At 38.6% G+C, this 14,518-nt stretch overlaps 1 protein-coding gene across 1 annotated transcript; it reads right to left on the reverse strand.

The window, feature by feature from the left end:
* Positions 1-636: 636 nt before the first annotated feature.
* On the reverse strand, positions 637-9,637 carry ddx23 (DEAD (Asp-Glu-Ala-Asp) box polypeptide 23). Its single transcript, XM_067526224.1, has 17 exons — positions 9,488-9,637; positions 8,218-8,375; positions 7,977-8,096; positions 7,343-7,436; positions 7,194-7,259; positions 6,960-7,098; positions 6,742-6,875; positions 5,475-5,587; positions 5,228-5,371; positions 4,764-4,989; positions 4,520-4,665; positions 4,186-4,363; positions 2,384-2,626; positions 2,125-2,276; positions 1,924-2,032; positions 1,505-1,679; positions 637-1,316 (listed from the first exon to the last, which is right to left on the reverse strand). Exons 2-17 carry the CDS (start codon positions 8,373-8,375, stop codon positions 1,093-1,095), a joined length of 2,421 nt encoding a protein of 806 aa, XP_067382325.1. The 5' UTR covers positions 9,488-9,637; the 3' UTR covers positions 637-1,092.
* Positions 9,638-14,518: the final 4,881 nt, after the last annotated feature.

Here is a 14,518-nt window from a genome sequence, read left to right on the forward strand (position 1 = left end):
TTTAGACCTTAATTATAATTTATATTTTATGTATAAGTAAGGGGAAGCGCCAATCAACATTGGATGAAATGCCTAGAAATTGTGGAAAAAGTTTCATGCCATTGACTGTTGGTCAAAAACCCTCGGATGTTCACTTTAATAAGAAAATTTTTTGGAAATTAGTAAATATTTACATTTGAGAAGTTAGTAAAGTGTTTTCTCTAAAAAATATTTAAATGCTTAATCACTGCCTTTTAGTCTCATTTCAGATATAAAGCACTGGTTGGTTTCTGAGTTACATATGTGAGGAATAATGTTATTTGTGTTTAGTATGTTTGACATTAACTACATAAAGGATTATTTTCTGTGTATGATAATGCTCATAGGAGAGTTTTGTTATTCTTTAGGGAAGTACTTTCTGAATGGCACTCATCATCCATTAGCCAAATATCTAATCAGGATGCATGGACATATTATTACAGGTTAGACTCAGGTGATTGTTTTTTAACTGTATCTTATTTTAAATGACTCCTATGTATGAGTGTTTTTTGTTTTACATGTCTGAAGATTTCAACTCTTTTCTGCACATCACGCTCATTTCTACTAAAACATGATACAAATAAGTGTTTCAGGTATTTAAATAATGACAGATAACGCTCAAATCTGCTGCTTTTACTTCATACAAATGTTTATCTTCAAACTGACAAATTGAAATTGGCCTCAAACTATGGGTCAGAAACTGAATAAAAAATGCACAACAGCACTGCCTAGTCATCAATACTCACATCCTTTGTCTACAGTTGAATTGCATATATACAGTGCACTGTTTATAGATGCAAAACATAACTGAAGGCCATCTTTTACACACCTTTGATACGAGGAAAAATGTTACAATATGCACATTGATCTACCCACATTTGAGCTTTACAATCATGTCACCAGTTATAATGTCCATTTCTCTCAGCAGACTGGACACAAATTGACAGAAAGAATGGAAGGTGAGTTGAAAAATGAAAAGAGGTCAGTGGCATTAATCTGGAGAGGAAATCCTAAAATGTATATTGTGTACACATACAACGTGATAAAAAAAGAGTCTGAACCCGTCATAATAAATCAGGCAAAGATGGTCTCTTCGCGCCTTTTTTTGGTCAGGATGGTTCCAGGTTTGTGCTGAGCATCCGGGTGATTGGCCAGCTCTGGGGGGCAGTTGGAGACTGGGCTTTCGAGGATAGCCTGCTTCAAGTCGTAGAACACAGCAGAGTCCTCTTTAGTAAGGAAAGTCATGGCCACACCACTCTTACCGGCACGACCCGTACGGCCAATACGATGAATGTAGTCTACAGGAGGAAAAGGAAAAGGTTGTGACAAGATAATACAATTAAACGAAAGGAATATGTTAAGTTTTGTATTTACATGCACATGTTTTTAACAACAAGATCTATTTACACAAAATAATATTAAATATTGGAGCTGAAGGAAAAAAAAAAGAATTGGAGAAACTGCAACATAAAATGAGGTCATTTACCTTCAATGTTTTTAGCCATGTCGTAGTTAAGAACCATTGAAACGTCATGGATATCAATACCTCGACCAGCCACATCAGTGGCCACCAATATATCTTTGGCTCCTGCCTTGAGGTTGGAAAGTGCAAACTCTCTTTGCTCTTGGCCTTTGCCACCGTGCAGTGTGCAAGCATTGTACTGCGAGAAGAAAGCGGACAGTTGCGGTTATATTTCCCTGCATATTTCCAGTATTTGGGGAAGATTATTTCATTGATAGACTTTGAGTTGCTGGTGGATTATCCCCCCCGATTCTGTGGCATTTCAGACTGATTAAATTTAAGGTGTCAACGTGTATATGAAATACAATTTTACATTAGGTTAAATGCTTTGCACTATAATACTGTGGATTGGGAAAGTTGTGGTCCAGACCAAAGTAACTTACCCCCATTTTCTCCAGAGACTTGGCCAGCACATCGCAACCCTTCTTCTGGTTGACAAAGATGATGATCGGAGGCTCGAAGCCATGCGACAACACTTCCAGTAGCTTCTTCCTGCACCACACAAAACACACAAACATCTAATATGATACAAGGACTGAAACAAATGGGGGATTTGGTGTTTCACAGTAAAGTGTCTGTCTGACCTCTTTTCTCCCTCTGACATAAGAAGGACCTTCTGTTCGACTCTCTCGTGAGGTTTACCAGCAGAGCCAATGTACACCACAGCAGGACGTCTCAAGTAGCTCCTGGCCAGCCTCTCCACAGCTGGAGGCATGGTGGCTGTGAACATGACAGTCTGCAGGATGCAAACACACAGTTAGAAAGAAAATGTGACAGCAGCTGCCAATTACAGAACAGTCTGTAATCTGAAGACATATGCAAACATTTGACAGAAAAACACACCTGTCTGTATTTATGTTTTCCAGATTCAAAGTTCATTTTCATTTTATCAGGATCCTCTGCTTCCTCTGTGTCAGGTTTCTGATTGGTTACTGGGATGTACTCTAGAATCTTCTGAACATCGGGCTCAAAGCCCATGTCAATCATACGATCAGCTTCATCAAGGACCACGTAGGTGCAACGGCCCAGGACCAGGTAGCGGTTCTCCAGTACATCGATGAGACGTCCAGGGGTGGCAATCACAATCTGTTAGAAGGGGGAAACAAACTGTTGTTCATGCAGAATTGTTACCATATAAATGTAAAGATCAGATGGGCCCTTATGCAAACAGATGCCACAGAAATAAATGTGTGTGTTTATACGATGTTTAAAGTTTAAATTGCAGTCTATAGGCACATATGCCAAAAATCACTTTTGGCAATAATTTATTATTGAATTGAGCAATGTTACTGAATAAAAGAGGTGCAGAGTTTGGCACTGTAACCTCTGTGTAGACTTACAGGTGAGGTTCACTTGAGACTTTAAATTTCCTTTATGTGTAAATGGTTGTCTGTCTTTATGTGTCCCCTGACTAGGGACAGTCAGGAGACTAGATGCCTGGGCCTATATCTAAGCTCTATTTAAGCCGACAATTAGCTTTTTTGTTTTTGCAGTTCAGAAATAAATTCATTAAGTTGATAATGGACAGTAATCTTTGAACTGTTTTGGAAAGAGGCTGATTCTACTGTATGATCATTATAGAACCTTTTTTTTTTTAAAAAAAGATGTACATGTGTTATATCAATTAGGATGGGCAGTCACTTCCATAAACCAGGCACTGAGCAGGTATAGCATTAGTCCCTCCTTCCATGGAGCCGTACGCAGTAATTTTACTCTGTTGGTGACTCAACACTTCTCATAGGGTGCCAATGTTGTGTTAAATGCAGACTACCTGCCAAGATTTGTATTCATAGAGCTGCCTGATCTAATGATCATTTTTCATAAATAATTCATGGTAAAATGTAGCTTTAAATGGGGATCATTGAATGTGGAGTCAAGTTCACTCTACCATGTCAAAGTTGATCAAACAGTACTATCGACTAGATCTGCAAACATCTACTAAACTGGAAATTCTCTTTTCCTACCTCTCCTTCTCTTGTTGCCACCTTTGCAGACAGAAGGAGATGATACAAAGCAGTGCAAAGTGAACTATTGGTGTTACTGCACTCCAGCAGAGTGGCCCCTGTAGATTTATAAATTGATATGATTGATTGACACGATTTTTTGTTCTCCTTCCCTTCTGAAGGCAGCAGGGTATATGCACTAGTGCCCAGTGGGGTACATGCGACTACACACTGTTTGTCGTGGTTTAATAAGGTGCAAATAAAACAACCTGCATACCTTTACAATTGCAGTTTCATCAGTGGTTTGTTTTCTGTTATTTTCTCTACCTACCCACGATAAGTATTTTAAGTAGAAGGGTTTATAATTCTTTCATCCAACAGTATTAACAGTGTGCTAAATGTTTAACCTTGATTTTAAACATTAGTTTGTTTATATTTTGTCAAATTTACACCAATGTGCAGTTAGCTATTAGCACTTTCAGTGTGTTGTTTGTACAACTATTGATGCATTAATCACTACATTACTTTGATACTGAAGATTAGTTCGAAATGTAATTTTTACTAGACAAGATCGGGGATTATGTCTAATAAAATGCTTAGTGTCATATATGATTTATGACACTAACCACGTGTATGTTGTATAGGCAATTTCATGCTTGCTGTATGCTACATATATACTTTAGTAAATGCTGCATGTTTTACCTCACAGCCCATTCTCAGACGGAAGCCCTGGTCCTCTCTGGAGATTCCTCCAATCACAGCCACTGTACGGATGCCGAGCGGTTTACCAAACTTTATGGTCTCCTCTTCAATCTGCTGTGCCAATTCACGAGTTGGGGCCAGAATCACAGCATAAGGGCCCTGATCTGAGTCCTCAATCCTGCAGAAACAGGTTAAAAGAGAAGGAATGTAACAGCTTGTAATAAAATAAAATAAAATAGGGTCAAAAACAGCCATTAAATGAAAATACTTAAATAATATGGAGAGTCTTTGTTAATGGCTCTGATTTTGACAACTGGAGCTTTGGCTGTTTTACCTGTCAATTTTTGGCAAGGTGGTAATCCAGACCAGGAGGGGAATCAAGAAAGCTGCAGTTTTACCGCTACCCGTCTCAGCGACACCAATGATGTCACGGTTCTGTAAACCAATAGGAATGGCCTGCCTCTGAATAGGCGTTGGATCCTGGGATAAAGTAGAAAAGATGATGATTAGGTATTGCATTCACAGACATTTCTGCATTTTCCCAGTTTAAAATGTTATAGGTGATTCAGTGATCTGACCTTGTAGCCACATTTGTCAATGACCTCCAGGATATGTGCAGGCAGCGAGTACTCCTTCCAGTTTCTGATGGGGTTGGGGATCTTTCCTCCCTTCGTGGTGATGCTGTAGTCCTCTCGGAAGATTCGCCAGTCTCTGTCTGTCATCTCATCCAGCTTCTTCTGGGACCAGTGTCTGTCATCCCAGCGCTGCTTGGCCTCCTTCTTACGAACCTTTTTCAATCTCGTCCTAAAAGGAATGCAGAATAAAATTTGGAGAGTGGGTGGGGTTGGAGGTAAGCAAAGAATGACGCTGTGTGTGTATGTGTGTGTGTGTCTCTGTGTGTAAGTGTACTTATACATGTCTGATATAAAAGCCTCAAATTTATTTTATAAATTCAGTTTTTTTTTTAAAACTTGCTTTTGAAAACCACCAATATGGACCTTTAAACTAAACACAGAGCTCATCACTTGCATGTTTTACTCACTCTTCCTGCTCCTTCTCCTCCAGCGTGCGCCTTTTCTCCATGAGGTCACCATAGAAACGTGACTGCTCTCTTTTCTGCTGCTTCAAGTCAATGCCCGCAATGAAACCTCGCCCATACAGCTGCACCTGATGCTTTTCTTTGTAACTGAGAGACAGATCATAACATTCAGACTAATACATATTGTACGTAAACCAAAAACCTGCTTTGATTTAAAAGAAACGGGTTCAGTGTTTTCATGGTGACTCACATTGGATTGTAGTCAACTGAGGTGTCTTCAGAAGCATCCCACTCAAACACAAATTTTCTGTCATTCAGATGACGGGTTCTCCGACGTTTCTTCATTCCACCCAGGTAACGTTCCTGTAAAGATTATATATTTGGTTTAGTAAATTATTTATTGATTTCCTGCTGCCTGTCTTGGGGCCAAGTCACAGTGGCAACAGGCCACAAGCCAATCCCAACATCTTTTCCCTAGCAATATTTCCCAGCTTCCCAGATGAAAGTCCTGTGTTTTCTAGCCAGGGGCTCTACGTGCTGGAATATGGTACAATGGAAGGAACCCAGGTTTCCAGATCAGATGTCCAAATAACATCAATTAGCTCCTTTCGACACAAAGGAGCAGCAGCTCTACGACGAGCTCCACCTGAATGTCTGAGCTCCTTTCCCCAGTGTTACAGTTTGGATTGGGCCTCCTACTTCAGTCCATATCAACCCGAGTCTGAGAATGTGCTGTCTGAACCTGACTCGAACATAAAAGGCATAACGGAATTGAAAAAACAAACTCTTGACAACTGTCAGGTGTGTTATTATTCTAGTATGGCTCCACTTTGAAGAAGACCTCCAGCTCAATCTGTCCATCTTTCCTGACCATTAAAGGCATCTGAGAGCTCTAGCTACCCATTTATTTAGTGTAGTCATGTTTTGAAGTGACCAAACTGTTTAACACATTACAATATACCATCAGCCTAAATTTCTAAGAAGTGGGACAGAGGATACCCACATTTCCCTATCCCATCTCTAATGAAGAGCCCAGTCACTTTATTGATCACCATGGATAATTTTAGTTGGACAGCGGCACACAGATAAAGGCACTCCTTCTGGGGTTTCAGTGCCTTGTACAAGGACACTTTTACAAGAAGAACGGGGGACTACCCTACCAGCTGTGCCACTGCCACAAACCATTATTTTAGTGATTGTGTTGGGACATAGAAGGTCTGGTATATTGAAAGCGTTGTCTTCGTTCTGGCTCAGCTCACTCTATACCACAGTGGTCCCATCTGCTTGTCATTCACAGATATAATATTACTTTCTCTTATTCACTTCAACCCAAAAGGAACAACAAACCATTTACCAGCATAGAACTATGGCCTCAGAGTTATCAGGTATTTTGATCAAATACTGTATTTATATGCATGATTTGATCATGTTTACATTATTTTCACTGTTAACATTTTAAATTGCTATTTCATCTGCTCCATACAACTGAAAATGAAAATGAATTTCCTTGGACTAACCTTGATGGCCTGGAGTTCTTTGCCTTTATCCTTCTCTTCTCTGAGCTTTTGCCTTCCATCATCTTCTTCATTACCATTGTTCTCTCGTTCCATCCGCTCTCTTCGCTCTCGTCTCTCTCTTTCTTGGGGGTCCTCTGTAAGAAACAGTCTTGGTTACTATTACATACTTTAGCAAAAAATGCAAACTGTCTACAGTTAAACCAAAGGCGGATACACACCCAGCATTTTTCTTCCTATGTCCTGAAACATTCGTCTCTTCTTTCTTTCCTCATCAATCAACCTTCTCCTCTCCTCTGTCTCTTGCTCCCTCCTTTTCAGAGCCTCTGCTTCTCGCTCTGCTTTGGTCAGGAACTTGGGCTGAGAAAGACAAAATTGAACAATTATACATAAAAAAATTCTTTAATGTAAAAAAAAGCTTAAATAGTAACTGTATACCACAAGAAACATCTTACTTTTGCCTCTGCTTCCTCTGCTGCCTTCTTCTTGGCCAGAAGCTCTTCCAAAGATAGTGGCTGAACCTGAAAAGGAGCAAAACAAGTCAAAAACTGAAAATAACTAAATGCGAAACACTGCAGCACTACAATGTAAACCAGATAAGTACCTTTTCTTTCTTCTTCTTTTCATCTTCATCCTCTTCTGTTTTTATATCCTTCTCTCTCTTTAGCTTTGCATCCTTTGACTTAGGTGAGAGACTCCTTTAAGATAGCGTGACAGTTAAAACTAGAGATAAAAAGAACTTGGCAATACTGGTTGACAAATCGAAGAATTGTATTTATTATACAAATGTGTTTTAGCACGGTGCCTTCTTCAGGGCTGCCCTGGACTCACACTACCTGAGCACCTTGTTGACTGGTGAAGTAGTGACAGCACACTTCTCCTATAGGGTCATCTAACAAATGATTTAACGTTGTGTCTGACTTGTGTAGGTTGTAAAAAAAAAAAAAAAGTATTTATTTTTCAGGACCCCCCACATCAACTACAAAGCTAGATGCTTTCAGAAAAGTCCCAGTCATTCTCCCAGTAATTACAACATGGATGCTGACGTAAATGTCTGGTAATTGCATTACGTAAAAAACAATACAGTTGTTTGTTTTGTGGGGAAAACATGGAGTTATTATATTATGACAAACAAATTATTTTGTTTGGTTTTGATTAAATATATGATTCAGTATTTGCTGCACTGTGCCAACTGATGCGCCATCTCATAGGGCTTTTTATTTTTAGTATTTACAAACCTGGACCTCTTGCTGCGATCTTTATCGCGTCGATGGCTCTCTCGGTCCTTACGGCTCCTCTCTCTATCTTTATCTCTGCCGCGTTCCTTGTCTCTGTCCTTGTCTTTCATGTGCCGTTCTCTGTAAATATATGACAAATCAGATACAAAGTTTATTTTGTAATTCACCAACAGAAGAACTGAAGCTTCCTCCAACAAAAGAGGAAGAAGTATGAAAACTTGTGTCTTTGTGTTTTAGTTACCTTTCTGCTGATTTGGATCGATTACGTTCACGAGACCGATGGCGTTTGCGTGAAGGTGAGACTTTACGATCCCTTTCTCTTGAGCGGCTGCGTTTCCGCTCTCTGTCTTTGGTCCCTGAGGATTCAGCATCTTTCTTATCTGTAGTGTCCGCTGCCATCTAAAAAGATAAAGATTTTTATTGGCGTGAAATATGTATATTATATTCAATAGAGTATTGTACTTTGTTTTGAATAAAAATGTTATTGTGCCAAAGGGAGACATGCCATTTGCAATGAGCAGTTTTCCCCCTCATAATGCTCCAATGAGAAGTATGCGATAAGTCTGTAGAACGATGGTTTTGATGTCATGTATGATGACAACTTTTACTTTTTGGTCATTCTATTTATCATATTGATTACAATGTTCAATCTCAACATTACCAATTGCGAAATTCAAAATGAAGAATGCCTTTCATATTCAATATAGCTACATAAACAGCCAAAAATAAAAATAAACATACATTCAATTATTTACATTTATTTTTATTTAAAATTATCTTTGTAGCATATTTAATACCAATAAGATAAAAAACTTGCATGTATGATGCATATTTATTTTATTTCCATAACTTCTATAGAAATGGAAAAAGACTAAACTTATTAAAATAATTAAAATACTTTGCCAAAACCAAAAGATCATAAAGAAATGTCCTTAAACTTATTGATACATTTTACTAAAATACTAATCAGATGAATACCAGCAAGACAAAAAGTAATACAAACTGTTGTCATTTACAAAGCATTAACTACGTCACTAACAAAACATTAACTACATTATGCTTTTGCAAGATTTCACTTCGTAATGATGGGCTTTAGCATACAGTATAGCGCATGTGTAGTTTTAAAGTAATTTTAATGAGGTTAAAGAAACAACCTGACCTCAAGGATGATAAAGTTACAGTTTAAGCTGAATATTATCCCATGCTGATTTTGAAAACTCTAGAAATTGTAACGTTAGTGGATGGGATTATAAATAGTGACATGGCGAGCGTCTTCGTGGATATATTGTATTGTTAACATGTGAAAACTGTAACTCTACTAGAGTCACGCTTTAACGTTAGGGTAACGTGAAGAAGTGCAAACAAGCTAGCTACAGTCGTTAGCTAGCAATTTAGCAAAAATCTTCCATGAACAACCCAAACTACAACACTAAAATCTCCTTCAGGACCGACGTTAAGAATGTATAAAATGCATGTACTCAAGAAGTAGATGTAAAACCTTTCAACCCTACCTTATTCACTTGTCAACAAAACACTTGCGATTTCTCTTCGCTTCATAAAGACTCCATAGTACGGCTCGATGCGTGCCAAGGCTGTTAAAGACTTGTGGTAATTGTAGTACAGAGCAGTGCGCACAAAGTAACAACAGAGGCTTTAAAAACTACATTTCCCGTTAAAAGAGGAGGGAAAAACGCCAGGACCCCGAATGTTTGGGAAACGAACAGCTAGTGCCTGTTCAAAAATAACTTTCTGACTCTGTCAGGTTCCAAGCGCAAGGTGGCAACCGTGTTACATGATAGAAATGTTTGTAAATGTGGTATTTACAAATCAGATCAGACCATTTCAGATTAGGTCTAGCTGATTTAGATTATATTAGACTTAGTTAAAAAAATTGAAAAATTTGAAACGGTCTTTTGAGTTCTGGATAGATCTTTAAATCTATTAACTAATTAATAAGGTGACTGGGTGTTTTCAGCTTAAACATCAATAGCTGGGGTCATATCGGTGATTATACATGATATTTTCATTATTTCCTCAGACATCCTGAAACCAATCACTACTCTTGAAGGTAACTGGCAACAATTTTCATTATTTTGCTGTAATCTAAATCATCCTATGCCGTGTATGTGTGTTTTTTTGTATTTTAGTTGTTGCTATGCTTGACTACAGTTTGGATTGGCTCAATGCTGATTCATATTCTGGACCTACCTTGTCATCCATAGGGAGATCAAGAGAGATTTAAGGAGCCCTTCTGAAGGTGAAGCAGCTTCAGTAGAAACAGATCAAAGTTGATGATACTTAAAAAAAGATAAGAAGAAAAACCTCAAAGTGGAAACAATCCTAGGGAAGACAATAACGACCTGGTTAGACACTAAAAGAAAAGCATTTGGTGTTCGAGTAAGTATTGACAGTGAGCCATCCTGCACAATAACATGGTCTTGAAACTTTAACATGAAAATATCATACAATCGTGACAAACATTATTTCACAAATGCGACAATGTCTACAGTGGTAAAGTTATTTTATGTGAATTCTTCCCAAGGATTCAAATTATATATTGTTTTCCCTTTGTCTAAAGGACTGACACATTTAAAAATATTTTTAGTGGCTAATAACCAGTCACCTGCTGGTGCAATTACAAGAGGCAGGGAGATTTTTGTTATAATTCTTCAGGTCAGGAAGCTGCACTGTTTTAATTGTGTAATGTTGAATATTATTGTATCTAACACCGCCTTTAAGATAAGATCTGGAAATTACTCCACTTATCAGCAAATATTTATTAGTTTGAAGCCCAAGAAACAGTCTTTTACTGAAGTCACATGATTTGATGACAAAGATGAGACTATTTCACTGTTCACACATTATAGCAGTAACACTCTCCCCCAACTCCTAACTACATCCACCCGACATCCCTAGTACCACATGTGCCCCTGCCTCTGCTCCCCTTCCCCCATATTTTCTGATGCAAGGCATGGCTGTCTGATTAAACAGCTAGAAGTGCATTCATTCTTGAAATGCCCCCAGGGGGTGTCAAACAGGGCATAAAGTGGGGGTTGATCCTGAGAAGTTGAACAGTGTGCATATAGGTGGGTTTCTTGTGTCATAATATGAAAGATAAGTAAAGAGGGCTAGGATGGTTGTACCAGAGGAGCATATTTACATCTTGCAGTGACACCAGCATTATTATCATTCTATCAAACCAGAGCTAAGCACCAGCATATGTAAACCTGGCTCATCCTAGTGTACTAGGGAACAAGAAAATATGTGGACACACAAAACAAACGGCTTAGTATGCACAACATACACTGACATACATTCATACACCAATTCACATGTACTTTATCACACATGAATGCCATTAGCTTTAAATAGAGTACTCAAACACACACATGATGGAGCTGCGCTAGCACAGTGGGGTGGCTCTAGCTCAGGACGTGCAGGTATACAACTGGCTACTTATGGTAATACAATATTTAATTTAATTTTCAGCACATGGTGTACAGTATTCTAATACAGCAAAACTCCATGGGTGATGACAAATAAGAAAAGTAGAGCCTACCTAGCACCAAACAAGTGGTCTTATATGCAACTGGGTTCGGTGATCAACTCAAAACAGGAGACACAGGAATGAGAACAAAAGAGCAGAGTGAAGCTGAGTGAGAGTGAATGTGTATGTATGAAACTATGATCAGAGGCAGAGAAGACCAGGAATCAAAACAAAAGCATAGACCAAGATGTGACTGTGGTGAATGTTTTTTGAAATACCTCACCAGACATAGACAAAATGAGAAACTTTCACATCAGTCCAGCTTTGGACTGAGCAATCAGACAGAGTGAGATGGATTGATTAAACAAAACATCAATAAAGACACAAATGTGGAACATTGAGATCTATTTGGCTTAGTCTTTTCCCTTTTATGCCAAATTTGGCTTTGTCTTCCTTAAATACTACACTACAAAAGTGAAACATGGTAACAAGCATTGTTTTATAGAAATCTGTAATTTCTATGAAAACAGCTTTACAAACTTGTAGTAAAAGCAAAATGGAGCTAAGAACTCAAACACAATAACTGATATGTAATGTGGCTGTAGTTACTGCCCTGTGAATTGTGTACTGTACGACCCAGCACTGTACTTACAGTATTTTAAAGGAAGAAAGTAAGAAGATAATACATTGTCACTTGTCCAGAGTGTGTCCCACCTCTCACCCCATGACAGCTAGGATATGCTCCAGCCCCCCAACAACCCTACACAGGATACGCAGTTACAGATAATGGATTGATGGATGGAAATACATTTTCATTTCAGTAATTGTCTGTAATTTTACATGCATGTTGATTACATTATTTGATATCCTGCATAATCAAATAAACAGCAGCTAAATAAATTCATGATCAAATTTGGATTGTGATCAGTTTTTGCATTTTGAGATATGTGGCTTCTAAATCAGATCAGAACCTGGCTATCAGTGATATAGATTTTCATCCATTCTGCTGTCACTGGTTTTGTGGTTACACCCTGTTTTCCTTCCCAGGACAGCAAATATTAATATATTTTGTAAGGCATTAGAAATGATATGAGAGATTTATTCAAATGCATGCACACAAGTCATTTATAAAAACATCATGGACTGTAATGTGACTATAGACTGAGAGCTAGTATAGCTTTGTGATGTGATGGGTGGTAGTTTTGCCGGCTTTGTTTTTAGCATTTTTGCTAAGTTAAGATAACTGGCTGTTGGCTTTATAGTCTTTGTAAAAGTGTCACAAAGTGAGTAGGTATATTTGTATAAGTGTATTTATCAAAATTCACACTATTGCTTTAAACCACATTGATTGTAGAGAGACATCAAAGTGGCTATGTCTTCCGGACTGAGCCAGATAACAGCTGATGTCCATATGGGACTCTCCTTGTCACCTCACCAAGCTGAGGCTTTGACATATACAGTACAACTCCCAATTTATGAGTTTTGATGCTGTCACAGGAGCTGTGCCAAAGCTCACTGTTACTGTTATAGCATGTGATTGTGTGCATGTGTGTGTGTGTGTGTGTGTGTGTGTGTGTGTGTGTGTGTGTGTGTGTGTGTGTGTGTGTGTGTGTGTGTGTGTGTGTGTGTGTGTGTGTGTGGTATATGTATGAGGGATCCTTACCTACATGTCCCCCTGCAGAAAGCTCATCGGTAACCAGGCAGCATAGCATTGCCAAACCCCCTCCTCTCATCAGCCCCACATGGTTCCCTGCTGCTGCAGCACTGAAGAAGTCTGATGGGTTGATTGCGCAAATGTGTGTGAGACAGCATCATATGTGTGTTATTTCTGCCGTGTCAAATAGGTAATGTGCTTATGTGGTAATGAATCACGCTACACTGCAGACATTTTCTCTCACTCCCTGGGAGGGTTTCAGATAGCAGGACTCGACCCTAAATTATCCTCCTTCTGGTTCCTGATGCTGATCCTGTGTCTCTGCTGCGGGCACCTATCCATCCAGGGAGACAAGTGTCTAAAATGCACAGGTCACTTGCTACAGACCTGTTTGTTTGTTTACATGTGTCATTGTTTGCCTTTGCAAACCTTTTTCCAAACTTCTATTCATTATAAAAACCTGAAGTGAACATGTCAGCAGTATACAGTAGCTCCGGATTCTTTTCTACTATTTCTTTTCTTAATTTTCATTCAAACAGGCTTCTGGCTGTAGCTGCATACTAACTGTAATAGGAGGAGGAGTGTTGTATAAGTGAAAGTAGTGTTGATCTTATCTTGCTCTCACCTACAAATCCACCTTCTTGAATTGGTCTTTAGTGTGACCCAAACTAATTAGTTAGAAAATTGAGGAGCTTTGTTGAGTTTAGACTAACTTAAGATAAAGACTAGAAACAAGGGAAACTTTAGCCCAGCTCTGCTTCCAAACTGGAGTTTTTCCTTTATACTCTACTGTAGCTCTAAAGCAAGTACTGTACCACCATAATGTACAGACATGGTATCAACCATCTAATTTAAATCACTTCAAAATGCCAACACATGTATTTTGATTAAAAAAAAGAAGGTTTAACTATCCCTTCAAACATATTCAATTCAGTTCTATTCTACATTTCTTGGCTGGAGTGAATGGGGGGCAAAAAAGAGCAACAAGATGCAATAACCAAAACTATAAATAGGGAGGTGATGAACAACTTTAGGGTGTCCCCATCATGTTGCCTAAAAACACAATCTACTCTCGATAATACATGGAAAAAGATAGAGAGAAAGAGAGAGAAGGAGAGAGAGAGAGAGATGAGATGTTTTTGTGCTTGGAAGTAAAAAACAGATGGTTAGAAATTTAGTTATTCTCAATAATCTTGTCTGCAGGACTACATGGACTTTGTATGCTTTTCTGCCGCAAAAAGCTAAATACCATCATTTAATGGGGCGCATTCTTCCTAAATGACAGTATTGCCACATTTACATAGAGTATAATCCTGCCTTGGAGCAACCGGCTACGGATGACAGGCTCAGTAGCCTTTTGGCAGAGGTTTATCTGATTTACAGAGACACATAATGTAAATT

The sequence above is a fragment of the Channa argus genome, chromosome 13 (genome assembly GCF_033026475.1).
Source record: "Channa argus isolate prfri chromosome 13, Channa argus male v1.0, whole genome shotgun sequence".
Lineage (NCBI taxonomy): Eukaryota > Metazoa > Chordata > Actinopteri > Anabantiformes > Channidae > Channa > Channa argus.

Excerpts from the sequence above, each read along its gene's own strand:
- ddx23 (XM_067526224.1), bottom strand. The coding sequence starts at position 8,375 with ATGGCAGCGGACACTACAGATAAGAAAGATGCTGAATCCTCAGGGACC. Across the intron at positions 8,097-8,217 it reads CGATCCAAATCAGCAGAAAG|AGAACGGCACATGAAAGACA; the intron begins GTAACTAAAACA and ends ATATATTTACAG. Across the intron at positions 2,277-2,383 it reads GAAAACATAAATACAGACAG|ACTGTCATGTTCACAGCCAC; the intron begins GTGTGTTTTTCT and ends TGCATCCTGCAG.